We start from the raw sequence: 27,847 nt of genomic DNA, 5'->3' as shown, positions 1-27,847 counted from the left end.
GAGCAGCAGGCGTGGTCCCTGCGTCAGAAGCCAGACGAGATTATTATGATTCACTCCCTCTGGGTCCAGTTACCAAGAGAGTGAGTCCAGAGCTGGGGAGATCAAAGTCTGCAGTCGGAGCTGTAGATTGTCCAAGCCGCAGCTCCTGGCCCCCTCCTCTTCCCCTGAGTTTCTCCAGGAGAGAATGCCCCTGTGATCGCCCACTGGGAACTGGTAGGAGCCATCGCCCGACAACCTGCCAGGTAACCAACTTGCAGTATTCCCTGGACGCCAGCTTCCGGCTCCAAGCCTTAGCGAGGGAGGAGTAAGCAGCAGGCAGGTCCAGGTGATGATGGCTCCCCAGGGAGAAGACTCTGTGAGGAGCAGCTAAAATTGCTCGGGGAAAGGCCCTGCTCTCTGGGTCCGGCGGGCAGGCAGTGGTGGTGTGCTGCAACGTGCGGCTCTGGAAGGGGATCGATGTGAGCTGGGGTTAACCAGCAGCAACTCAGACACATGGTTACTAAGGGGGATCTCCCTCTCAAGCCAGGCGAGTTGCCCTCCCTCCAGCATTTCAAGCCCTGCAGGGAAAATGCCTGACCTGGGGCTTCTTAAAAGCAAGATGGCTGTCAAGGCCGTGACGCCACAAACTTCCTGGTGCTCTTCACCAGAGCCAGGGCGGTGGGGAGGCGGCTGGCCAGGAAGGGCTTGGATTGATCGCAGCGCTTGTCTGATAAGTGGCATTGGTGGCTGTGAGGAGACAGGGCGGGCGAGAATGGAAGCCTGATTAGCCACAGGGCTCAGTCGAGACCAAGATTTGTGACACAGGAGCACAGGGATCAGAGCAGGGGCCCATCTAGCCTAGTCTCATGGCTCTGGCCCTGCCCAGCGCCAGCTACTTCAGAGGAAGGTGCAAGAAAACCCCCCTCCCCAGTGGACAATTGTGAAATAGCCTGACCCCGTTTGTTAAAGGGTAGCTCATGCCCTGAGGCAGGAGAGTTTATAGTCCCTCCAAACATCCAGGGGATCTATTTTCAGGAGGGGAGGCATTTGGGGTAATTGCGGGAGCTGGCCTCGTATTGTCCCTGCCCCTGCGGGGCCGATCCAGCCCGCAATGCAGCAGGTAAGAGTTTGAGGCGTGGAAGCTGGGGAAGAAGACAGGGAGAGAGTTTAGCTGAAGCCCTTTAGTGAAGGCTAAATCATAAGCTTGCCTCCCTGGGCTCCCCCACTGGAAAATGGTGGTTCCAGCCTCCAACCCTCCCGGAGTCCCCAAACCTCACTCTTTGGAAGCCCCTTATTCCCTGCAGCAGGGCTGCATGACTGGGCAGGATCAGGGTGTGCCCATGTACTGAGGGAGGTGATCAGTGATTCGTGTGCATTGGAGCCGAGGGGACGGGGGGTGGGGGGGAAGGAAAGCCGTGCAATTAGGGCTCTGACACTGGAACCAGCACCCCTACTGTGTAGGTGACCATATTTCCCAACGGCAAAATGGGTCACCCTGTGGGGCTAGCCCGAGTCCTCTTGTGGCCCGAGCCACTTGCCCGAGACCCCCTCCCTGCATGGGGCTGGCGTCACTGCTCGCTGGAGCCCTGCCTGCCCCCCATCCGAGGCTGGGACTGGTGTCACTGCTCACTCTCCCCCTGCCTCTCCCCCTGCGTGGGGCTGGCCTCACCACTCACCGCCAGGCACGTTCCTCCGCACCCACGCTTTTGACAGAAGTGGGCATTTGGCCCATTTGCTCTTGCCAACTGATCGGCTTTGCAAGAGCAATTGAGACAAATGCCCACCCTGGCCAGAAAAGTCAGGACGGCTGGGACAGGGCTTACAAAAGGGGCTGTCCTGGCCACAATGGGACATATGATCATCCTACTACTTTCAGCTCCCTCTGCCTTGCCCTCCGGCAGCTGATCCCACCCTTGGGCATGGGCTCTGATGTTTCTGTTTTGCAGGGCCTGCCCTCTGGGACAACGGTGATGGAGCCCTTTGGCCACAGGACCGAGTCTGAGTACAAGTGAGTGCCCGTCTCTCTTAGGGCTCTGGGGGTGCCCCCTACCCTGCTGCGGTGAGCTCTGGGGGCTGTACTCCCCCACCCCACAGGCATACAGTACAATCAATGCTCCATCTGACAACTGCTTCTCTGACCATCCCCAGGGCTCTTGGGCAGAGCAGCCTACCTGGGAGACAGGGAGCATCTTCCAAACAGGGCCCAGGGACTGCTCTCTCTGCATCTCCCCATCTGGGTGAGGAGGCACCCCCTGAGATTCCTCACGGGCCAGTGGGGGCCAGGCAAAGGCCGACTGTCGTCAAACCCCACTCACCCAGCTCCGGAGCACAACCTGGCATGTGCCAGCAGGTCCCTGCACTGGGGAGCAAGGGCCCAAGCTCAGGGGGGAGGGAGGAGGGTCCTTGGGATCCTGGCAGATCTTATGACCCAGGTGTCTGTATGTTTGTCTGTCCTCTCTACAGTGAGTTCAGCAATGGCAGCCCAGACCTCATCAGAGCCAACAGCACATCCAGGCCCAGCAGCAAAGCCATTTACCGTAAGAACAGCGTCCCCCTCCCTTCAGCCTACCCATCCCCTTCCCCTCCCTCATGTCTCCACACCTCCCATCTAGGAGTGCAAGTAGGGTGGTACGCTCCAGTATGCTAGCAAGACTTTTAGCGGGTACGGGGTACCGGAAAGACTTAGCTAGCTAGCCTTAAAGGAGCAGAACGCAGCTAGGGAGAGCATTCATTCTTTATATGGGTTTAACAGCACAATACATATGCTAACAAACTTAAACAAAAGAAAAGGAGTACTTGTGGCAACTTAGAGACTAACCAATTTATTTGAGCGTAAGCTTTCGTGAGCTACAGCTCACTTCATCGGATGCCTACTGTGGAAAATACAGAAGATTGTTTTTATACACACAAATCATTAAAAAAATGGGTGTTTATCACTACAAAAGGTTTTCTCTCCTCTCACCCCACTCTCCTGCTGGTAATAGCTTATGTAAAGTGATCACTCTCCTTACAATGTGTATGATAATCAAGGTGGGCCATTTCTAGCACAAATCCAGGGTTTAACAAGAACTTCTGGGGGGGCAGGGCTTAGAAAAACAAGGGGAAATAGGTTACCTTGCATAATGACTTAGCCACTCCCAGTCTCTATTCAAGCCTAAGTTAATTGTATCCAATTTTCAAATGAATTCCAATTCAGCAGTCTCTCACTGGAGTCTGGATTTGAAGCCGTGACATTATCGGGGATAGTGTTCTTGACGGCTTGTAGTCCATCTTTGGGTGGAATGTTGGTGTAGAGGGGTTCTACATCCATCGTGGCCAGGATAATGTCACGGCTAACCTGGTGGCTGAAATTTGTGACTTTGTCCTTACCCATAACTATTTTACATTTGGGGACAATGTATACCTTTAAACCAGCGGCACTGCTATGGGTACCCGCATGGCCCCACAGTATGCCAACATTTTTATGGCTGACTAAGAACAACGCTTCCTCAGCTCTCGTCCCCTAACGCCCCTCCTCTACTTGCGAGATATTGATGACATCTTCATCATCTGGACCCATGGAAAAGAAGCTCTTGAGGAATTCCACCATGATTTCAACAATTTCCATCCCACCATCAACCTCAGCCTGGTCCAGTCCACACAAGAGATCCACTTCCTGGACACTACAGTGCTGATAAATGATGGTCACATAAACACCACCCTATACCAGAAACCTACTGACCGCTATTCCTACCTACATGCCTCCAGCTTTCACCCTGACCACACCACACGATCCATTGTCTACAGCCAAGCTCTGCGATACAACCGCATTTGCTCCAACCCCTCAGACAGAGACAAACACCTACAAGATCTCTGTCAAGCATTCTCACGACTACAATACCCACCTGCAGAAGTGAAAAAACAGATTGATAGAGCCAGAAGAGCTCCCAGAAGTCACCTACTACAGGACAGGCCTAACAAAGAAAATAACAGAACGCCACTAGCCGTCACCTTCAGCCCCCAACTAAAACCCCTCCAACGCATTATCAAGGATCTACAACCTATCCTGAAGGATGACCCAACACTCTCACAAATCTTGGGAGACAAACCAGTCCTTGCCTACAGACAGCCCCCCAACCTGAAGCGAATACTCACCAGCAACCACATACCACACAACAGAACCACTCACCCAGGAACCTATCCTTGCAACAAAGCCCGTTGCCAACTGTGTCCACGTATCTATTCAGGGGACACCATCACAGGGCCTAATCACATCAGCCACACTATCAGAGGCTCGTTCACCTGCACATCTACCAATGTGATATATGCCATCATGTGCCAGCAATGCCCCTCTGCCATATACATTGGTCAAACTGGACAGTCTCTACGTAAAAGAATAAATGGACACAAATCAGATGTCAAGAATTATAACATTCATAAACCAGTTGGAGAACACTTCAATCTCTCTGGTCACGCGATTACAGACATAGAATCATAGAATATCAGGGTTGGAAGGGACCTCAGGAGGTCATCTAGTCCAACCCCCTGCTCAAAAGCAGGACCAATCCCCAATTAAATCATCCCAGCCAGGGCTTTGTCAAGCCTGACCTTAAAAACTTCTAAGGAAGGAGATTCCACCACCTCCCTAGGTAACGCATTCCAGTGTTTCGCCACCCTCCTAGTGAAAAAGTTTTTCCTAATATCCAACCTAAACCTCCCCCACTGCAACTTGAGACCATTAATCCTTGTCCTGTCCTCTTCTAACACTGAGAACAGTCCAGAGCCATCCTCTCTGGAACCACCTTTCAGGTAGTTGAAAGCAGCTATCAAATCCCCCCTCATTCTTCTCTTCTGCAGACTAAACAATCCCAGTTTCCTCAGCCTCTCCTCATAAGTCATGTGTTCCAGACCCCTAATCATTTTTGTTGCCCTTTGCTGGACTCTTTCCAATTTATCCACATCCTTCTTGCAGTGTGGGGCCCAAAACTGGACACAGTACTCCAGATGAGGCCTCACCAATGTCGAATAGAGGGGGACGATCACGTCCCTCGATCTGCTGGCTATGCCCCTACTTATACATTCCAAAATGACATTGGCCTTCTTGGCAACAAGGGCACACTGCTGACTCATATCCAGCTTCTCGTCCACTGTCACCCCTAGGTCCTTTTCCGCAGAACTGCTGCCTAGCCATTCGGTCCCTATTCTGTAGCTGTGCATTGGGTTCTTCCGTCCTAAGTGCAGGACCCTGTACTTATCCTTATTGAACCTCATCAGATTTCTTTTGGCCCAATCCTCCAATTTGTCCAGGTCCCTCTGTATCCTATCCCTCCCCTCCAGCGTATCTACCACTCCTCCCAGTTTAGTATCATCTGCAAATTTGCTGAGAGTGCAATCCACACCATCCTCCAGATCATTTATGAAGATATTGAACAAAACCGGCCCCAGGACCAACCCCTGGGGCACTGCACTTGACACCGGCTGCCAACTAGACATGGAGCCATTGATCACTACCCGTTGAGCCCGACAATCTAGCCAACTTTCTACCCACCTTATAGTGCATTCATCCAGCCCATACTTCTTTAACTTGCTGACAAGAATACTGTGGGAGACAGTGTCAAAAGCTTTGCTAAAGTCAAGAAACAATACATCCACTGCTTTCCCTTCATCCACAGAACCAGTAATCTCATCATAGAAGGCGATTAGATTAGTCAGGCATGACCTTCCCTTGGTGAATCCATGCTGGCTGTTCCTGATCACTTTCCTCTCATGCAAGTGCTTCAGGATTGATTCTTTGAGGACCTGCTCCATGATTTTTCCGGGGACTGAAGTGAGGCTGACTGGCCTGTAGTTCCCAGGATCTTCCTTCTTCCCTTTTTTAAAGATTGGCACTACATTAGGCTTTTTCCAGTCATCTGAGACTTCCCCCGTTCGCCACGAGTTTTCAAAGATAATGGCCAATGGCTCTGCACTCACAGCCGCCAGTTCCTTTAGCACTCTCGGATGCAACTCGTCCGGCCCCATGGACTTGTGCACGTCCAGCTTTTCTAAATAGTCCCTAACCACCTCTTTCTCCACAGAGGGCTGGCCATCTCTTCCCCATTTTGTGATGCCCAGCGCAGCAGTCTGGTAGCTGACCTTGTTAGTGAAGACCAAGGCAAAAAAAGCATTGAGTACATTAGCTTTTTCCACATCCTCTGTCACTAGGTTGCCTCCCTCATTCAGTAAGGGGCCCACACTTTCCTTGGCTTTCTTCTTGTTGCCAACATACCTGAAGAAACCCTTCTTGTTACTCTTAACATCTCTCGCTAGCTGCAGCTCCAGGTGCGATTTGGCCCTCCTGATTTCATTCCTACATGCCCGAGCAATATTTTTATACTCTTCCCTGGTCATATGTCCAACCTTCCACTTCTTGTAAGCTTCTTTTTTATGTTTAAGATCCGCTAGGATTTCACCGTTAAGCCAAGCTGGTCACCTGCCATATTTACTATTCTTTCAACACATCAGGATGGTTTGTCCCTGTAACCTCAACAGGGATTCCTTGAAATACAGCCAGCTCTCCTGGACTCCTTTCCCCTTCATGTTAGTCCCCCAGGGGATCCTACCCATCTGTTCCCTGAAGGAGTCGAAGTCTGCTTTCCTGAAGTCCAGGGTCCGTATCCTGCTGCTTACCTTTCTTCCCTGTGTCAGGATCCTGACCTCAGCCAACTCATGGTCACTGCCTCCCAGATTCCCATCCACTTTTGCTTTCCCCACTAATTCTACCCGGTTTGTGAGCAGGAGGTCAAGAAAAGCGCCCCCACAGTTGGCTCCTCTAGCACTTGCGCCAGGAAATTGTCCCCTACGCTTTCCAAAAACTTCCTGGATTGTCTATGCACCGCTGTATTGCTCTCCCAGCAGATATCAGGAAAATTAAAGTCACCCATGAGAACCAGGGCGTGCGATCTAGTAGCTTCCGCGAGCTGCTTGAAGAAAGCCTCATCCACCTCATCCCCCTGGTCCGGTGGTCTATAGCAGACTCCCACCACTACATCACTCTTGTTGCTCACACTTCTAAACTTAATCCAGAGACACTCAGGTTTTTCTGCAGTTTCATACCAGAGCTCTGAGCAGTCATACTGCTCCCTTACATACATTGCTACTCCCCCACCTTTTCCGCCCTGCCTGTCCTTCCTGAACAGTTTATAACCATCCATGACAGTACTCCAGTCATGTGAGTTATCCCACCAAGTCTCTGTTATTCCAATCACGTCATAATTCCTTGACATCACCAGGACCTCCAGTTCTCCCTGCTTGTTTCCAAGGCTTTGTGCATTCGTATATAAGCGCTTGAGATAACCTGCTGATTGCCCCTCATTCTCAGTATGAGGCAGGAGCCCTCCCCTCACAGACATTCCTGCCTGTGCTTCCTCCCGGTATCCTGCTTTCCCACTTACCTCAGGAAAGTTGCGATATTACAACAGAAAAACTTCAAATCCAGACTCCAGCGAGGGACTGCTGAATTGGAATTCATTTGCAAATTGGATACAATTAACTTAGGCTTGAATAGAGACTGGGAGTGGCTAAGTCATTATACAAGGTAACCTATTTCCCCTTGTTTTCCTAACCCCCCCCCCCCCCCCCAGACGTTCTTGTTAAACCCTGGATTTGTGCTGGAAATGGCCCACCTTGATTATCATACACATTGTAAGGAGAGTGATCACTTTACATAAGCTAATACCAGCAGAAGAGTGGAGTGGGGGAGAGAAAACCTTTTGTAGTGATAAACACCCATTTTTTCATGATTTGTGTGTATAAAAACAAACATTTTCTGTATTTTCCACAGTATGCATCCGATGAAGTGAGCTGTAGCTCATGAAAGCTCATGCTCAAATAAATTGGTTAGTCTCTAAGGTGCCACAAGTCCTCCTTTTCTTTTTGCGAATACAGACTAACAGGGCTGTTACTCTGAAACCTGTCATTAAACAAAAGCTTTGTTTAAGTTTGTTAGCATATGTATTGTGCTGTTAAGTTGGTCAGGAGTCATAGAATCATAGAATATCAGGGTTGGAAGGGACCTCAGGAGGTCATCTAGTCCAACCCCCTGCTCAAAGCAGGACCGATCCCCAATTAAATCATCCCAGCCAGGGCTTTGTCAAGCCTGACCTTAAAAACTTCTAAGGAAGGAGATTCCACCACCTCCCTAGGTAACGCATTCCAGTGTTTCACCACCCTCCTAGTGAAAAGGTTTTTCCTAATATCCAACCTAAATCTCCCCCACTGCAACTTGAGACCATTACTCCTTATTCTGTCATCAGCTACCACTGAGAACAGTCTAGATCCATCCTCTTTGGAACCCCCTTCCAGGTAGATAAAAGCAGCTATCAAATCCCCCCTCATTCTTCTTTTCCGTAGACTAAACATCCCCAGTTCCCTCAGCCTCTCCTCATAACTTATGTGTTCCAGTCCCCTCATCATTTTTGTTGCCCTCCACTGGACTCTCTCCAATTTCTCCACATCCTTCTTGTAGTGTGGGCCTCAAAACTGGACACAGTACTCCAGATGAGGCCTCCCCAGTGTCGAATAGAGCGGAATGATCACGTCTCTCAATCTGCTGGCAATGCCCCTACGTATACATCCCAAAATGCCATTGGCCTTCTTGGCAACAAGGGCACACTGCTGACTCATATCCAGCTTCTCGTCCACTGTAACCCCTAGGTCCTTTTCTGCAGAACTGCTGCCGAGCCATTCGGTCCCTAGTCTGTAGCGGTGCATGGGATTCTTCCGTCCTAAGTGCAGGACTCTGCACTTGTCCTTGTTGAACCTCATCAGATTTCTTTTGGCCCAATCCTCCAATATGTCTAGGTCCCTCTGTATCCTATCCCTGCCCTCCAGCGTATCTACCTCTCCTCCCAGTTTAGTGTCATCTGCAAACTTGCTGAGAGTGCAATCCACACCATCCTCCAGATCATTTATGAAGATATTGAACAAAACCGGCCCCAGGACCGACCCTTGGGGCACTCCACTTGATACTGGCTGCCAACTAGACATGGAGCCATTGATCACTACCCGCTGAGCCCGACAATCTAGCCAGCTTTCTATCCACCTTATAGTCCATTCATCCAGCCCATACTTGTTTAACTTGCTGGCAAGAATACTGTGGGAGACGGTGTCAAAAGCTTTGCTAAAGTCAAGGAACAATATGTCCACTGTTTTCCCTTCATCCACAGAACCAGTTATCTCGTCATAGAAGGCAATTAGATTAGTCAGGCATGACTTGCCCTTGATGAATCCATGCTGACTGTTCCTGATCACTTTCCTCTCCTCTAAGTGCTTCAGAATTGATTCCTTGAGGACCTGCTCCATGATTTTTCCAGGGACTGAGGTGAGGCTGACTGGCCTGTAATTCCCAGGATCCTCCTCCTTCTCTTTTTTAAAGATGGGCACTACATTAGCCTTTTTCCAGTCGTCCGGGACTTCCCCCGATCGCCATGAGTTTTCAAAGATAATGGCCAATGGCTCTGCAATCACAACCGCCAACTCCTTTAGCACTCTCAGATGCAGCCCATCCGGCCCCATGGACTTGTGCACGTCCAGCTTTTCTAAATAGTCCCGAACCACTTCTTTCTCCACAGAGGGCTGGTCACCTCCTCCCCATGCTGTGCTGCCCAGTGCAGTAGTCTGGGAGCTGAGGGGAAAGGTGAGGGGACGGAAGGTGTTTAGACAGTGTTTTTGATTCCTGCTCCAGCCTCTGGACTATGAACATATACTGATGGGAGCATTCTAACCAAGGGACTGAGGACTTTAAGGTAATCTGGAGCCTTCATATTTCCTTGATCCTTTGCAGATGGACTTATGAGTTGGATATGGTACAGAGACTGTTCTAGCCTCATTGATTGCTGATTTCTCCCTTGCAATGGACAAAGATCAGATCTCTGCTGACTTTCTCACATGAGTCAGCAGCCTTTGACAGCTGTGATATAAGCAACATAGCCCTTGCTTGAGTGATTTTGTTCTTTCCTCTCCAAATGTCAAAGCCTGTTCCCATTGAACTCAATAGCAAAACTCCTTTTGATTTCAGTGGGAACAGGATTTGGTCCCAAGAGATTAGAGAATGTACTTTTGATCAATTGCTTATCTGTCCAGAGATAGTTCTCATGCACGTCCTGCCAGGCTGATTTTGATTGCCCATCCTGTACGTCATGCTGAGGAAAATAATAAAACAATTTGGGCTGTAGCTCTATCAAGATGTACGTGGCACACAGAGTTCTGTGCCTCTTTTGCATCACACCCAGATGGTGCAGCATCTTTGCTTGCCTAGTGCCTGGCAGAGAGCAATACTTAGGCCTTGTCTACGCTGCCACTTTACAGCGCTGAAAATTTCTCACTCGGGAGTGTGAAAAAACACCCCCCACGAGCGATGTAACGTAGACAGTGCACCAGCGCTGGAAGCTACTCCCCCGCAACTACCCAGCCACGTTAAAGTCACATTAAAGGGAAAGTGGGTGATTGTCCTTCCTATCCTTCTTTCATTAAAAAAGTTTTCAGTTTGGGGTGCTGCTGGAAGTACAGGGGGCACCAGCGGCCCAAAGCATCATTTTACAATCGCATCTGTTTAATGGAGTTGTAAAATTTTAGACAAGTAAGGGGGGTGTCGGAGGGGACGGGGAGAGCGTGGGGGCCCCGGGCTGGGGGTGGGGTGGGGAGGAGTCACATGGAGGGTGTTACGTGGGGAGGTCACGTGACACCCCCGTTGTGTCCCTCCCATGAGTGCAAGAAATGCTTTCTCCTTGCACCACGTCTCCTGTCAGCCAGCCCCTTCTTCTCCCCAGATTTCTGCCTCACCCTTTCATTCCTCTTGCCCCTCTCCGCCTGCAGGCCAGCGCAAACATTACACCCTCTCCACACTGAAGCAGCAAAGCAATTTCCAGCACCGCGTGGAGGTAGGAGAAGCCCAAGCGGCCTGTTTTCCCTCCCTGGAGAAAATGCCCCGTGCACCCCTGCTCATCAGAGCCCGACCAGCTGCCCCCGCGCTGTCACCTCCCCTCAGCGGGGAAGGGCCTTCCCAGCATGCTCCGGTGCGCCAGGATGGGCAATGCAGCTGCATGCTGCTTCCTCTGGGCTTGCACCGTGGCTGGGTTCCCCACCGCCCAGCAAAGCCCTGATTGCCGACGAGACATCCCAGCCTCGTGCTCTGCACGGGCCAGTACCACCCACCGCCACCTCGCTCAGCCACGTCACGCGGTCCCCTCTCCTGTGGTCAGGGGCCGGGGTCGGGGGCACTGGGGAAGGCCTGGACTCTGTACTGTGTGTCCCCAGCACCTGCTCACCGCCCACGTGGACTCCAAGGACATCTGTGGCGTGGACGACTGTGTGGCACAGCTGAAGATGATGGATGCGCAGGGACGGGTCTGGGGACAGGACATGGTCCTGCAAGTGAAGGGCCCCGAGCTGCTGTTGAGCGACATCGAGACCAAGGTGCATGGGGGTCTCCCAGCCCATCTCAGCCTCCCCTCCTCCCAGCAGGGCCCCGCCCCACCCTGCAGCATGCACTCTCTTTAGGGTCCTGGGGGAGATAGCAGAGTGCATCGGGGGGCTTGCTCTTTTCCTGCAAGCCCTATGGGAGGGGATATGCTGCCTCTGGCCCATTGGGTTCCCCTCACACCCCATGTTCATGGGAGAGGAGCTTGGATCCCCAGCAGAGCAGAGACACCCACTGTCCTGCTGATCGGCCCCTGTTTCCTCCCCCTCCCCTCCGCTGCAGGAGGAGTTGGAGAGCTACCCCCTTGAGAGCGTCCAGGCGTGCGCTGCCATACTCAGCCCCTGTGTCTACAACTCCATCCTGGCCGTCACCGTGAGGGAGCAGAGCCAGCATGGGAGCAGCATCCTCCTCTTCCAGTGCGAGCAGCTTGGGGTGAGCAGCATGGGCCGGCTACACAGAACCACCTCGGGGGGGCGGCGGAATGGCCTAAGGACGGCTTCAGCCAGCGGCTTGGCCCCCTCCTCGCAGCACGGGAATGGGAGACTCGTTAGCATGGGGTGCCATGTGACACTGCAGCCCTGTGCTGGATGGAATCAGGACGGCGTTTCATTGTCCCCACACTGCTAGGGAGAGTCTCCTATAGCTCCAGTAGCCGTTGCTTTCAGAACTGGATGCTCTGGGGTCTAATCCCCACTATTGGCAGGAAGTTCTGCGTGGCTGCGGCATGCAGCGTAGGGACTGCAGCTCTCGACTGCAGGGCTGTGGAGGGGAACTCACGGTTCTGCTGTTTCCTCTTCCCTTCCCACCAGGCAGAGCTGATGAAAGCCAACCTGGAGAAGGCCATCAAGGAGTGGAAAGGGGAACGGGAGAGTCAGGACATGCTCAGGTAATGGGGTGCAGAGAGCCTGTCTCCAGCAGGGTAAGTTAGGTGCAACCCTCCAACCACTGTCTCTTGATGGGGCACTTCCAGGTCTGACACAGTCCCACAACCCTGGATTCCCAGGAGCCCCCCTCTCCCCTTCCACACACCCCTGGATTTCCAGTAAGGATCCCCCCATAAAGGTACAAAAAAATTCCCCACCTTCTGAGGTCCCCAAGGGATACAGCCCACACCCCAGCTCTAGACAGGGGCCCTCAGTCCTTCCATAGAGTTGGGGTGCTCCTAGGGTTGAGCCACACAGAGCCCTCGTGGATGGGATGTATCCCCCCCCCACCCCTCTTCCTCGGGGACACCAGGGATTTCTCTTCCAGTGTCCCCAGGGGGTGTAATGCAGTCCCTTCTCTATGGCAGAAGAAGCCTTCTCCCAGCCCCCAGTGACCTGATCCCCCACCCCGTCTGCAGGGATAGCACTCAGTGCTGCATGACTAGAAGACGCCCTCCTTGTTCCCTTTCTCAGGAGCAGTTTGGAGACCATGCTGTCCCAGCAGAGCCGAGGGTCCTTCCACAGCAGCCTCCCACAGATCAGCCAGGATAGGTGGGCTGGACTGTCAGACCCAAACCCCGTTATTCCTCCCACACCACAGGAGTGGCAGAGCCAAGACCAGGTGCCCCGGAATCCTCCAGCCTTCATGGATTATGGTAAACAGGCTCAGGTGTGGCAGGGAGGGGGTGGTGAGTGGGGGAGGGTTGGCGTGGAGGAGGGGCAGGCCAGGGAGGTATAGGTTCGGAGCAGGATTTGGACTCAGGACTCCTGGATTCCCTTCCCAGCTCTGCCACTGACTCTCTGTAACATGGGGCTCCTGATACTGGCTCCCCTTAGCCAAGCTGTATTCACTGATGTCTGCAGAGCGCTGGAGGTGCTGTGGGAGGGTGCAGAGGGCAATGGAGGGGGACAGGGTTGGGGGAGGAGCTGTAAGTCTGAGCCCTGACGGAGGGGGCCATGGAATGGAAACCCCACCACAAACCCCTGCCTGCTGTGACTGACCTCAGCCTCCTGGGTATTGCAGGGCCTGGCCAGCCGCAGCCCCCAAAGCCGAGAGATGAGTGGACGGATCCCAGCTTGCAGGCAATGCAGGACTTGGACAAAGACACTGTAAGTGCCCCAGGACTGCTCCAGCTGCTTCCCTGACACCAGCTTTTCCTGGGACTGCTGCAGCCCCCCTCATCGCCTGGTGGAGCCTGCCCCCAAGGATAGGCTTGGCCCCTGGTGCATCACCAGGCAAACGTGCAGTAGGGCAGAGCTTGTTTGGGTTTGGTATTGACACGCTTCTGACCCTCTCGGGGGCTGCGGTGCTGGGCTGGGACCTGCATGGGAAGGAACTCTCCAAGCACCCTGCCAGACCCGAGAAGAATGGCCTCTGCCTTAGAAAGGCCTAGAGAGCAGCTGGCAGAAGAGGGAGAGGAAGTAGCTGCCAGGGGGTAGCTGGGTGGATTTTTAGCCTCTGCAGTTCTGCTAGCTGGCTTAGGGGACAAGATGTGTCCCAGCCCTGCCCAGAAGGAGCTGTGGGCCGGCCAGCGAGTGGAAGTGGGGATACAGCCAAAGGAGGAGCTGGGGAGATCAGGTTTGCTCGCCTCAGAGGTTCACAGCAGCCCTCAGTTTGGCCACTTTTGCTAGTGGCTCAAACCTGCCATTCACTCAGCTAACCTCATCACTGGCCAGCATAGGGAAACAGAAGGAGAACAATCCCCACAGTCTCTGCTGATCCACCTAGTAGGTTGGGGGACAGGCCAGGGACCTTCCCCTCTGGTGGGACCCACAGTCCAGGAGAACTCCTCCTCTATCCAATAGGGGGAAGGGGGGAACCCAGGCCCACCCTCTACTCCGGGTTCCAGCCCAGGGCCCTGTGGATCACAGATATCTACAGTGTTTCTTGTAACAGCTGTGTGACAGCTACAACTCCCTGGGCTACTTCCCCATGGCCTTCCCCCCAACACCTTCTGTATCCTCACTGCAGGAACTTCCTCCTGACGCCAGATAGCATTTGTACTCCTCAGTCCTCCAGCAGCACGCCCTCTCACTCTCAGCTCCTTGCGTGCCCCTCACTGGCTGGGGTGAGATCCTTTTCAAACCAGATGCCCTGATTAGTCTGCCTGTCTTAATTGATTCTAGCAATCTCCTGATTGTTCTGGAACCGCCCCTGTTACCTTATCCAGGGAAAAAGGACCTGCTTAACCTGGAGCTAATATATCTCCCTCTGTCACTCTCCTGTAGCCATCTGGCCTGACCCTGTCACAAGCTGATCACTCTTGGCTATGGGTGGTGTTCCGTCCAGGGAGCTCACAATGCAATTAGACTGCTTCAGTATTTTGGATATCAATCAAGGACTTATTACTAGAATTGGTCTGATAATTGCTGAGCTGGATGTGTGCAGGCATGGGTTCATTAACATCTGGAGCAGAGATCCCCCAGGATGCAGTGCTTCCCTGCTTTTCTGGTCCCAGAGTTCAGTGCAATTCTTGTCTTGGAATCTCCGTTCTCCATTCTGTATGCTAATGAGGATGCCTCCCTGTCCCATCTTTGATGCAGATGAGGCTGGGGGAGTTGCCTTAATCTTGTCACCCTTGTCAGGAGGGGTCTAGGTGTGTCTCCCACCGCCCTTCACTGCTCTCTGTAAGTCTTTTCTCTGATCGGTTTTGGTTCCAGCAGAGGCTTGGGGGGGGGGTGTCCTTTCATGAGTCAGATAGGCTGGATACTGTGCCCTGGTTCCCCAAGAACACAGAGCAGACTGGTATCACCTTGCTCTGTGCTCTGGCTGCAGTTAGGCCTGGGCGTTCTCCCCAGAGATAGAGGCTGGCCTGGGGCCCTGCCATGGCTCAGATACATCCCGGCTGCTTCTGTGTCGGCAGGAAATCCTGAACCATGTGCTGAGTGACATCGAGCTCTTTGTGGGGAAGCTGAAGGAGACGAGCGGCTCGGTGAGCAGCAAGAAGAAGTCGAAGAAAAAGGACAAGGAGAGAGGAGGTGAGGGAGGGAGGGAGAAAGGTTCTGTGGAAAGAAGGGGGCCTGGGACTCCTAGGAGAAGCAGGGTCAGTCTCTGCGTGGTCCCTCCAGGGGAAAGGTGACCTGGGGAGGTCTCTGAGGGGACATCTCCGCAGCTGTGGAGTGAGCCTCCCAGCCTCGGTAGGCAGATGCACGAGCTCTGCTTCAGCGAATGCGCTTCAGAGTAGCCATGTGCATGTTGTGGCATGAGCATGGCACAGGTTGCTCACCCTATCGTGGAGCCAGGGGCTCGGGCAGGCTTGGACTCCATGTCCCGCCTGTGCTGAGCATCCACAATGCTATTCATGTGGTATGTGTCCGTCTACCCGGGGTGGGACACTCACTCCCAGCTGTAGTGAGTGTAGACACACCCTGTGATGGGAGAGGAGGGTCTGGGGGACAGGTCTCTGTGGGGGCCCCCAGGGGAAGGAAGTGTCTCATGAGGCTAGGATCTGTGCCCCTGGCTAGCATATCCATATCTCCAGCCTGCGGTGGGCAGCGGAGAGCATGCGGCTTTCATGACATTGGGGCGGGCGAGGAATTACCCCATGAACAGAGCTCCGTGCCCTTTAGCACAGTCTCTGCCCCTTCCGAATGGCTAGGTGGGGTCCCGAGGCCTGGGCTGCTCCTGCCCTGGCTCAGTCCCCAGGCCTGTTCTGCCTCTCTGAGAGCCAGTTCCAAAGCTGGGGCTGGGGCCCATCTCTTGAGGCTCTCTGCTGTTCTCAGCTGTTAGGAGGTGGGATGGGGAGGGAGGCGGGACAGTGGATGGATGGATGGATGGATGGACAGGGCCCACTCCTGAGAGCAAAGCTGCCTGCCCTGAGAGGCGTGGGTGGAGAGGCTGATCTGTCTCTGGGCATCTGGCTGTCTGCTTGCTGTGGTGTGGGAGAGATGGGCGAAGCGCCCAGCTACCAGGCTGACAGCTCCCTCCTGTCTCTCCCGTCTCTCCCTCCCATCTCTCCCAGTGCTGCCCCCAGAGCCTGAGTGGGAGGCCTGCTTCCAGAAGATCAAATACGCCTTAAACCTGCTGGTAGGTCAGGGCTACTGGCTGGGTGGGCAGAGCTGGCTGGGGGTTGAAGAGGGGTGCCCATGGCAGCACCACACAGGGCCCATTGACACCGCCCGGCCCAATTAGCAGAGGGCACAAAGCCAGCGGGGGGACCTATCCCCTCCCCGCAAGAGGCTGAGCACTGGGATACAGTGGAGATGAGCATGGTATAAATGCCTGGATGCAGAGACCCTGTGCACCCAACCCCCTGTGGCCCACTCCCCTCAGCGCCGCCAGGGAATCACGTTAGTTATTGAAACAAAACAGGATCTGGGATGGAGGGATCTGGGGGTGGAGGGTGGGGTCAGAGGGCCTATAACGCCGGGATAAATCTATGGCTACTTGGCAGCCTCCTGGAGCCAGGAAATCCCTGGCGCTGCTCGGGCCCTATCGCTTGAGTCGAAGAAGTTTCTGTCAGCCGCCATGGGACTAGCGGGGTCATTGGTCTGACCTGGCACAAGCAGTGAGGGCCAGGGGACTGGTCTGGTCTTGCAAGGCAGTTCCCGTGGGGTTCCTCTGCTGAGGCGCTCAGAAACGTTGGTGATGAGTGTGGCATGAGAACCGATATAGAGAAGAGTATCTGGAGCTGACTGTGTTGTATGTCCCTGGCTGTCCCTCCTGCAGGATCGTAAGCCAGGGCGGTGGGGGTATGGTCGGGGGGTGCATATGTAGGCTTGGCAGAATTCAGGTTTTATTGTCTCTAATTTTGAAGATTAATAATGATTTTTTTCTATTTTTAGTTATTTTAATTGTTACGGTTGCTGTAAATTAAGTGGGGGGCCTGGCTGGAGCTAGGGCTAGGGTAGTGCTGGCAGTGGGGCTGCAGGGGGCTCCCCACACAGCCAAGGGGCCCAAGACGCCAGAGCACAAGGTGCTGGAGAGGCTGCAGTCATCTTGGCCTGGAGGGGCAGAGATCCCCAGCCAGGCCTACAAGGAGGAAGAAGAGTCCCCAGCCGTAGGGCAGGCCATCTGGTTGCTGAATGGCTCCTACCTGGGACAGACCATTGGGTGGACTCCCCCATGGCTGGGGTACTCATCCTCTAGTCCTCACAGTCCTGGCCAGGCCTCTCTGCTCTGCCCTGCCAAGATCGCAGCCTCCCCCACACTTTGCACCTGCAGGGGTCAGGTGTCTCAAAGAACACTGCATATGGCATAGGTACGGGTTTGTCCTATCCATGCAGCAGGGAGATCCTGGGTGCTGGGGGCTCTGCGGCCAACTCCCCTGCTCTACCAGGGCCAGCCACACTTGTTACAGAGCACATGCTGCAGCCAAGTTTGCAACCCCTCTGCATTGCTCCTCCTTGCGTTAGCCGCCCAGGGTGCAGCTACCTCCCTGGCGGTGGGGCCAAGGCAGAGAGGTGAAAAGCTTCACCTGTGTTTTGTCTCTGCCCAGGGGAAGCTGAGACCTAAGCTGCAGCAGCAGCCCAGTGCCCCGGAACTGGTTCGACTCGTCTTCTCCACCCTCTCCTTTGTGAGTATCCCAGACCGTTCGGATCCATCTCATTGACCCCCTTTGTATCCATGCAGCCAATGGGCTGGCAGGCTGGGCAATACCAGGATGCGAATTGTAGTCTCCGAATGACACCATTGTTCCAAACTGATCCTGCTCTCCTTGGGAAGTGCCTACGGGAATGCAGGCCAGATCCGCAACTGGTGTCAGCTGGTAGAGCTTCATCAGCTTTGGGGGAGCTGCCTCCATCTCCACGACTTCAACGGCACTAAACCAGCTCATCCCAGGTGAAGAACTGCCCCCGAAACTCCTACTCTGGGAGTTGGATTGAGGGCTCCAGAAAACCTGATCGTTGGCTGAGCCCAAAGCCCAGGTCTCTGAGCCTCACCAAATAAGGAAAGCTCATACGCACAGTGCTTTCCTCAGCTGCAAACCTCCACAAAGGGAAGGATCTGTTTTCTCTTTGCTGTATCCCACATGCGCATTGCAGCAGCAAAGAGAAACCTTGGGAGACAGAGTGCCAAACACTCAGCCTAGGGGACGATCAGATCCTTCAGCAAGCAGCAGCATTCTTCAGGGGTAGGTGTAACGACTGCCATTGTGGCTTCTGCCAGAAATTCCAGATCTAAGCCCCTTTGTCCTATGTGGGCACAGAGTGGGATCGGCTCACAGTGGACAATGGGTTGCAGGCAGATTTTTCCCCACCACAGGAATCTGAGAGACCCCAGATTTTCTCTGGCAGTAAAATTCTCAGGACATAGCCTTGTGGCTACCAGGAGAGGGCATGGGCTAGTGATTCAAGCACAGGCCTGGGAGTCAGGACTCCTGGCTTTTGTTCCCACCTTTGCCACTGGCTCGCTTTGTGACCTTGAGCAAGTCACTTCCCCTCTCTGTGGTTCCATGTCCTGACCTGTAAAACTGGCATCCGCCCGCCACCCCCAAGGGCTGTGTGGATGGGCTCTGTTCATAGAGCACTTTGGAGCTCCGCTGCACAGTGATCGTGTGAATCATTCTCCTGCACCCAGCGCTGTGCGCTTCAGAGTTGCAGATCCCCCTGCAAACATCTGACCACCAGTGACTCATCACCCCCAGCTGCACCCAAAGCTGGTGTGAGCAGGGCACCCTGACAACGCAGCTGCCCTCGGACATGACCGCCAGAGCGGGGAGGTACTGGGCTGACCTGACTTATCACTGTCATTCCTCCCCATCTGCCCAATATCCAGATTTTGTCCAACTGTCCCTGGCCCAGCCTGGCCTCCTCCATTGTTTCCCCTCTGCTGACCGAGGCAGCCATCGACCTGGTGGACGAGTCTTTGGAGAAAAAGGATTATGACACCTGGAAGAGTCTGGGCAAGGCTTGGCACACCAAGAGGTGAGGAGAATCCCTCGGCCATCCAGGCCATTCCCTCTGCCAAGCCGGCAGGGCGTGGAGCAGCCGCTTGGAACGTGCACCGTCCGTTGCTGTTAATGGGGAGGATCTTAAGCCGGCGAATGTGGAAAGAACTTGAACTGGGATCCAGTGGAGCCATCTCCCCCTTTAGCGTTAATCCAGATTGTGGTTGCTGGTCTGAAGTCTACTCTTTAGCCCCAGGCAGCAGCTTCCCCGCATTACCCAGCCCTGTCTGGATCTGAGAGGAGATCTCGAGCCCCATTGGGCTGAGATGGGGAGAGAAGCTGTGCTGAGGGCTTCTGTGTCAGCTCCTCCCAGACGGACATCAGACACCCAGGAATGCTGTCTGTCTCGCTTCCAGCCCGAGCCGGATCCGAACCAGCAGCCTCCACTGGGGTTGTAAGAGACTGTTCTCCCCTTACCAAGTCACTGAGCTTTCCATCGTCCCCTCCACCCCCACATGTACCTTCCCGCAGGGCTATGACTGGTACCTCCCTTCCCAGCCTGAGCCCCTTGACCTGTTCTTTGCTCGCTGCAGCCATTGCTTGTTGTCAGAGCTATGGATCCCCCTTCGAGTCGCTTCTACCCACCCTGTGCAGCTGCCGGTGGTTAGAGAGACGTGTTTATGGTCCTGTCTGGAGACCAGCATTGCAAAGTCTTCTCTTTCTTCCCCACCCCAGGGCAGAGTACCCAGACAGACAGTTCATCCCTCCCTACATCCCCATCTTCTCAGATGGGTGGGTGCCCCCCCTGCCGACCCAGAGGGCGACTGCCACTCATGTGGAGAGGGTGAGTCTTGACTGCCAGTCTGTTCGTGGCGGCACAAATTAAAATTTGAGCTGGGTGGCTGAGGGGCGCACTTTAAATACTGTCTTCCCAAAGCTGCTGCTCCCTGATTATGATTGATTCCCCTCACATCACTAAGACCACTTTAAGCACTATCACTGGGAATGGGGAATAGCACAAGGGACATCTAATGGGCTCATCTCACAGAAGCAAAGCTAATGAGGCAGTTTGGCCCCAGACCCCTTGTAAGAGAGGGAGGGTTGTCTAGTGGTTAGAGCACTAGCCTGGGCCCTGGGAGACCCAGGTTCAAGCTTCTGCTCTGCCACTGACTGCCCATATGATCTTGGGCAAGTTACTTAGGCACAGAGGCTCAAAGGTATTCAGGTACTTAACTTCCATAGGTGTTAGGTGCCTAAATACCTTTGAGGACCTGTGTCTTCATTTTCCATCTGCAAAATGGGATAGTAGCACTGCTCGGTCTCACCATGGGAGTCTTAGGACAGCCTCATTAATGGTTATCAGGCACTCAGATGTTATAGGGATGGGTGCCATAGACAGACATCGGAACTCCGAGTCCAGGGGAGGGGAAGATGATTTGCACTGCTGTAAGCCCATCCTTCCCTTGAAACACTGAACAGTTGGTTGTAGCCAGGCCGTGACTTGGCCCTTTGTGCAATCTGGGAAAGGATTACGTCCCCTACCAGGGGATTTAGTGCATGCAGACTTTGCTGTGTGTGGACTGCTTCCTCCTGCCTCCCCCAGGGTCTAGCAGTGATAAAAGCCCTACCATTGCTAACAGGTGAGGGAGATTCTTCTGTAACTTGGAAAGACAGGCTTATGTTTGCAGAGCAGAAGCTGCTGGGGTCACACGTGCTGCGTCGCCTCTCCAGGGTGTCTCTCTGGCTCTGGGGGTTATCACCCGTCTGTTCAGTGGGAGCCATGAAGGGCTCTTGTGCCACCCTCAGCTTCCCTGGAATGCCCCCCTCGGATGTAACTAAAGCATGTTTGTCTTCTCTCCATGCAGCAGCCCCTGGGAAGCCAGAACCATGCCACGTCCAGGTACGTGCTCCTGTCTCCAGGCTGGCCTGGCTTCCTACTGGGGTTCTGAGAAATGTCCCAATGTGCTGTATGCAGGGAGGCCCCTTGGACTTCAGTGTGCATGAATGAACATGGGCAGCACAGGGTCCGTGGCTATGAGGGGCAAATAACTCCTGCTCAGAACTTGCTGGGATCCCCTCTTGAGACCGCACGTGCTCAACACAGTCCCTGTTCCCCAAATCCTACACACGCTACACACATACTCCCACTGCTGTTGCTACACACACAAGGTTCTTTCTGACCTACCAGCAGAAGAATCTGCCACAGCTGACTGGTTTCAGCCTGCCAGCAGAGCCGGGCTTCCATTCTGGGATGTCTCTGAGCCCGTGGGTGGGGGCAAGGGCAGCTCATTACAAAGGGGCCCTGTTGTCAGCCCTGCTGGCACAGGCTGCAGTGATGCCAGGGAGAGAAACCCAAGGTGGGGGCTTTGGCCACCATTGGGTTCAGCAGTTCACACTGTGTCAGAAGTGGGGGAAGCATCCCTGGAACAAAAGGGGGTCTGTGTGAGACAGGAAGGTCAAACCCGCTGGAGACAGCAAATGAGTAGCTCATTTGGCTCCCTTGTCAAGTATCTTAATTGCTCACTGCATTATTGCCTCTGAAAGTGGGTCACCCTGTCCTGTCCCCCACATATGGTCTGAGAGCTCTCTCCATGCCAGCCTGCCACTCCTGACTGCTGTCTATGCCATCTCTGTGGGCACAGCCCCTCCCAAGCCCCTGCTGTTCACCTTTGGGCCACCTGGCCCCAGCCGGTTGCTCTTTCCCCTTGAGTGTGTCAGGGTAGCCGAGTGGCTCTGTTCTCCCAACAGTAACAGACTATGGGCCTGACCCTGCAAGGCGCTGAGCACTTCCTGGGGGCGGGTGGGGGCAGCACCCGCAACTCCCATGGCGAGAGTGACAAGAGCTGAGGGTGCTCAGCGCCCTTCAGGATCAGGCCCTCTCGCTGTGTCTAGACAAAAATCCTATGGGACTAGACCTGCTCTTGGTGACTGGAGTAGTACTGAAATCAACAGTTACCTGCCCTGCAGAGCTTTGTGAGAGAGGTCAGGATGGGGTTCTCTTTTTGTAAGCAGCAGCTGGATCTCTTAGCTGGGTCCCTAGGGATCTAGGACTGAGATGGTCACAGATCTCCATTCTCCTGGGCTCTAACTCCATACATGGTCTCCTCCTTCCAGAGCTCCTTCTAGTCCCCCGCAGCTCATGCAAGCCATGTACGAATTCCAGGCCAGGAACAACAAGGAGCTGACTGTCATGAAAGGGGAATTGCTGGAGGTAAGGCAGGAACTGTCCTATGAAGCCAGGGAATTGTTCACAGTCTCTGCTAGGCGATCTCAGCACCAAAACTTAGATACCTTTGGGAGGAAACTGGGTCTCCATTCTCTCTATAAAGCACAGTGCATTCCTCTGGGACTATTTACAGATATAGAGGGAGGGCGGCTACTAGGGACTGGTGGATCAAGGTGAATGGAGATTGGACAACAGGCAGAGAGGGCTAAAAGCACCAAGGCACAGAAGGACCTTTGATTGCTGACTATGGCTAAATGCCACCAGCCCAGAGGCTGCACAGTGATCAAAGCACAGCAGTGGCATATGGCTGGGAACAAGGACTAAATATCATGCACAGGATCGGCCTGTGGGGGGTTGCTTCTACCGACGGTACTGTGCCCAGTAGAAGAGTTGGGTTTTCAGACATCTACTAAAATGAAGCCCGCTAATAATGCCCATACTGTAATGATGCATGCTCAGGTCTCACGAGAGTGGAAGTTAGATGTCACAGATTTTGGGAAGGTAGGCAGGGGATAGGAAGGAAATGTCGCCCCCTCGCTGGGCACGTCTGGCTAGATGCAATCTTGGGGGAGGCTCTTTGTTTTCATCTGGAAACAGAACACTGGACTTGATGGCTGTGACGAAGTGGGACTGTTCTTAATGTTTCCTCTGAATAGTGTGGGGGTGCCTCAGTTTCCCCTATGCAGTTCTTAAGTATCTAGGTGGGGGGATAAGGGTGTATGATCATTGCAGAGCCCTAGAGGGCAGGTGTGTGCAGGGGTCGGGACATAGAGAATGGCCGACACCCTGTTTCCTGGCAACTGATGGCCTGGGCCCCTCCCCCCTGCAAGGTGAGAGCTAAAGGGTTGGAGAACAAAGGAATCAGGTGACCTCCTGGCCCGGGAAAGGGACAAAGCCCAGAGGAGGAGGGGCTGGAGGGTGAGTCAGTTTGGGGCGGGCCGGGGACCAGAAGTGATGTGCAGATGTGGTTGTCTGGCTCACTGCCCCCCAAAATGGACCCAGCTGAGGGGTCCTGTTCTCTGCACCTGCAAGCTCTGTGTTAGACCATGTTCCTGTCGTCTAATAAACCTCTGTTTTACTGTCTGGCTGAGAGTCATGTCTGACTGTGAAGTTGGGATGCAGGACCCTCTGGCTTCCCTAGGAGCCCGCCTGAGTGGACGCGCTGTGGGAAGCGCACGGAGGGGCAGAGGATGCTGAATGCTCCGAGGTCAGACCCAGGAAGGTGGAAGCTGTGTGAGCCGTGTGTCCTGCAGACAGGCTGCTCCCAGAAAGGCGACTGCCCCAGAGTCCTGACTGGCTTCATGGGGAGCAGTTCCAGAGCCCAGGGACTCCATGACAATGGCCCAGTAGTGTGACACATTACAGCAGGGACTAGACACTGTGCACAATTCTCTGGGCTGGGCTACGAAGGAGGTCAGACGATGGTGAGAGGGGGCCTTTCTGGCCTTCGGATTGATGGATCTATATAGCACACAGTGTCATGTGTGGGACGATAGCACTGCATTACACAGCAGGCACCTGGAGTCGTCTCCCCAGGAACCCAGTCCAATCAGTCCAGAATCTTGTGTGATATTTATTTAATTTGATCCTCAGCTGGTGTCAGCCAGGAATCAGGGGGTGACCCTCTCTGGCCTGTGCTCTGCAGGAGATCAGATTGGGTGATCAGAATGGTCCTGTCTGGCCTTAGTCTCTAGGACTCTAATTGCCAAGAGATGCCCTAGACAGTCCCCGTGCCATGAGGGTGATCCCCTGCTCTGGTAGCCAGAGTGATGGCTTTCACACATTTCACCTCCTCAGCTTCTGGGGGCGGATTTGAATTATGCTGTGTCCTTTGGCTCAGATTCTAGACCAGCGGAAGAAGTGGTGGCTTGCTAGAAACAGAGCAGGTGAGAGGGGCTATATCCCGAACAACATCGTGGGGCCAGTGGATCAGAAGCCTGCAGAGAACAGCATGAACCAAGTAGGTCACCCTGTTCCACTCCAAGATGCAGCAACGCACTGACCTGGCTGGGCCTTTGCCCCCCCTGAGCTGGGGATGGGGTTATGGGAACTAGCTTGCTCTCAGTTCAGCGCATGCCGGCTGTAGAATAAAGGTTTACTGATCTCATCCCCTGCACTGAGCTAACGGCTCCTGATCTCCCAGACACCAGCTCTGAGATGAAAGCTTGTCCCCTGCAGGCAGTGGCTTGCGGGGTGGCTGGGAGGGGGAAGAGGGAAGTGTTCCCTTGTCTGTTTTGGGGGATCGGTGGTTTGATTAGCGCTCTCATTTGCCGTGAGACGCCTCAGTCCCCTCCTCTCTTTTGGATCTAGGCGCCAAGCAGCTCCCCTGGTCTCCAGCAGAAGTCCACGCCGGCGGAGGTGACGGCCTGGCTGAGGAACATGGGCTTCTCCAAGATGTAGGTCACCTCAGTCGTTAACCCTGGAAACTGGCCTCTCTCTGAGAAAGGCCCTTCCCTGCCATCACCCCCTGGTCTCCCTGAGTCACATCGGCCCAATCCTGAAGCCCTGGGGGCTGATCCTGTGCCCATGGACTACAATGGCACAGAATTGGTAAAGCCACCGTTGGGCAGTTTGGAGTTAGGCCCAGAGCTGTGTGGGTCAAGGACACTGATACCTAGCCAGGGCGGGGGGGGGGGGGAGGAGGAACAAACCCCCCCCCCCCCTTCCAACCCAGGGGAAGGAAGCACGATCAAAGAAAATATTCTCTTCTTATGCCCTAGAAGGGGCAGGTGGCCACTCCCAGGCATGAAACTGACTAGTGCCTCTTGCCCCAATGAGTGCTTCCCTGTGGTCCTGGTACCAGCTCGCCACATCTTGGATCGTACATTTCAGCAAACGCCCCCTCCCCCCACACCGTCAATCTGCATCTCCCCTGGTGCAGATCTGCCTGTGTCCAGCTCCAGCTGCTGCTAAAACAGAGACCGCGCCCACCAGGCCAGTCTCCCCTGCTGATGGTCTGACTGGGGAGCAGATGCCATTTCTTCAGTCCATGGTTTTTCTTTGCAATCCCGCCCTTCACCAGGGAGCTGATCTCCAGGGGTTACTTCCCCTGAGCACCCATTGACCCCTCCCTCACCATCTGTCTGTCTGTCTGTCTCCCCGCAGCACCGTGAAGTGCCTTGGCGTGCTCAGTGGCAACCAGCTGCTGGGGATGAGCCAGGAGGACATGAAAACTGTCTGCCCGGAAGAGGGGAGACGTGTCTTCTTCAAGCTCTCTGCTGTTAAATCGTCCCTGGGGGTGAGTCTGCTACAGGCTTGCTAGATACATAGCCAGCATCCCAGGGCCCTGCCTGGGCCATCACTGAACACTCTGTAGGGGTCTCCCCAAACATACAGAGGGCTAGTGTGCGGGGGAGAGATGAGCATAGGGGGGCCTAGCTCAGGTATTCATATCTGACTTATGGGAAGGCCACAGTCTTCCAAGGTTGGGTGCTTTGGGGTTCCTTTTGAGACCCTTCAGCCCAGATCATAGAATCATAGAAGGTTAGGGTTGGAAGGGACCTCAGGAGGTCATCTAGTCCAACCCCCTGCTTGAAGCAGGACCAATCCCCAATTTTTGCCCCAGATCCCTAAATGGCCCCCTCAAGGATTGAACTCACAACCCTGGGTTTAGCAGGCCAATGCTCAAACCACTGAGCTATCCCTCCCCCCCAAAGGTACTTATTGCCCAGATCCACAAAGGTACTTATTGCCCAGTTTTAGGCACCACTGCACTTTACAAAACCCTGCTTGGCAGCCACCGAACCCCATAGGCACCTAAACTCAGAGCCTAAATTTTTGCTGTAAAAGTTCCCTAGGCCTTTAAGTTTCTGCCTCTGGGCATATGCACTGGTGTCTCCCTCTAAGCTCTGGCCTAGCTCCTGCCTGCACCCCGGTGCCATCTGCAGACCCGGGGAAGGCAGGCAGAGGAGTACCTAGCATAGGGGGCGGTGAGGATACTCTAAGGAGTGCGAGGTGCTTAGAGTCTCTGCTGCTAGGGGCTAGGGAAGTACCAGAGCTAGCTGCCTGAAAGCTACTGAAGATCAGCAGCATGGAACTGAGCAAAAATGTTCAAACACTATTTGTCAGAAAAGGGCTTTTCAAACCCCTGAACAAGTTTCCATTTAGAAAATTAATTTTGATAAACTAGAAAAAAAACGAGCAGCTTTTCCAGTTGTTTGAAATGGGGGAGGGGGAAATCCAGTGGTAAAATGCAGTTGGTGGGGGGGACGGAAAACCAAAAAAAGAGACAAAACTGGGGAGCGGGGTGAAGGAAGTTTCCCAAAATGTGCAGGGGAGGAGAGGGGCACATCCGTGAAAGGTTCCCCCTGAAAACTGGAGAGTAGCACCGACTGACCTTTTCTTCCCACTCTGCTAGCTCTGCGGGGACCAGTCCCGCTGCGCGGAGCGCTAGCCTGGCCCCTGGGCTCCGCAGGGCACAGCCTGAGGCCCAAGGTTTGTCCATCCAGCCGCCTCTGGAACCTCAGCACCCTGCACTTCTCTTCCTTGTTGCAGATTGGCCCTCATGATTAGCTGGCTCCCTTCCACACCATCTCCGATCTGGCAGAAGCAGCACAGGGACCAGAGACTGAACAGTGGGACAGCAGGTCTCTCCCAGCATTAGCCCTCCTGCTCTTCTGGGAGTCTTCTGAGTCTCTTCCCCTGCCTCTTGTGCCCAGTGCAGAGAGTGGGTGCAGTGATCCCCGAAAGCCATGTGTCACCTACTTGTCATGGACTGTTTTTGTTCAGTGTTTGTACAGCACCTCACACAGAGGGGTCCTGGTCCATGACTGGGGCTCCTAGATACTCCTGCACTACAAATCATGCTATTTATTCTTAGAGCTACATACGCTCCAACTAAGCATGGACTTCAGCAGTCTGGTCAAAGGCAGATAAGTTTAGCTCCCCAACAGGCTTTGTCCGATTCTCCCAGTTGTACAGCATCTGCACTAGAGTTTAAATCATATCACCCCAGAAGATACACCCCCTAGCATGCTTGGCTTTCTTTCCCTACTATTCTTCCTTTGCAAGTCTCACGTAGAAAGTTTTTCTTGTAGGTGCAATAAGATCAAGCCTGCAGAGCCAAGATGCTCCCCAAAAGCATGTACTGTTCTCCCAGGTTCTTCTAGCCAGGAGCAATGTAAGCAGTTATTAGGTAAAGGTTGTTTAATGGTCTGTAAAGAAAGTTCTTGACTACAAATAAAGTGATTGAATCAACAGCTCTTTCCTAGCCCCTTTTAGGAGCTGACTTTGGAAGAGTCTTGGGACTAGGGGACAGCCTCTTACCCTCCCTCTTCCACGGACACTGGGGATGGTAAAATGGTTTTGATGCAGTGGAGATTACGATGAGGAAGGGGAGATGGGCATGTGTGTGTCAAGTTGTTTGGCACCCATCAAGCTGAACATTTCAGTTTGGGGAAAATTCACAACCTAGTGAAGTGACTGACACTGAGCTAGCCACTAAAGAACTGGG

At 53.9% G+C, this 27,847-nt stretch overlaps 1 protein-coding gene across 3 annotated transcripts; it reads left to right on the top strand.

Annotated features, from left to right (window-relative positions):
* Positions 1–27,591, top strand: EPS8L3 (EPS8 signaling adaptor L3). Of its 3 annotated transcripts, XM_073320389.2 has the most exons (20): positions 1–242; positions 1,926–1,987; positions 2,443–2,516; positions 10,813–10,877; positions 11,254–11,412; positions 11,699–11,848; positions 12,226–12,302; positions 12,814–12,995; positions 13,364–13,449; positions 15,204–15,318; positions 16,302–16,366; positions 17,778–17,855; positions 19,058–19,206; positions 19,905–20,013; positions 21,035–21,069; positions 22,284–22,380; positions 24,236–24,355; positions 24,706–24,791; positions 25,501–25,633; positions 26,890–27,591. In XM_073320389.2, exons 2-20 carry the CDS (start codon positions 1,950–1,952, stop codon positions 26,905–26,907), a joined length of 1,836 nt encoding a protein of 611 aa, XP_073176490.2. In that variant the 5' UTR covers positions 1–242; positions 1,926–1,949; the 3' UTR covers positions 26,908–27,591. The 3 variants fall into 3 exon arrangements, 2 of the variants coding, with proteins under 2 accessions (XP_073176490.2, XP_073176489.2); XM_073320388.2 differs by lacking the exons at positions 1–242; positions 1,926–1,987; positions 2,443–2,516 and adding an exon at positions 9,570–9,743; XR_012155862.2 differs by lacking the exons at positions 24,706–24,791; positions 25,501–25,633; positions 26,890–27,591 and having other exon boundaries at positions 48–242; positions 22,284–23,602; positions 24,236–24,324.
* The last annotated feature ends 256 nt before the right edge of the window (positions 27,592–27,847 follow it).

Source organism: Lepidochelys kempii, chromosome 21 (assembly GCF_965140285.1).
Source record: "Lepidochelys kempii isolate rLepKem1 chromosome 21, rLepKem1.hap1, whole genome shotgun sequence".
In the NCBI taxonomy this organism is placed as follows: Eukaryota; Metazoa; Chordata; order Testudines; family Cheloniidae; genus Lepidochelys; species Lepidochelys kempii.
Note: the sequence above shows the minus strand (reverse complement) of the source record. Positions and strands in the feature narration are given on the sequence as shown.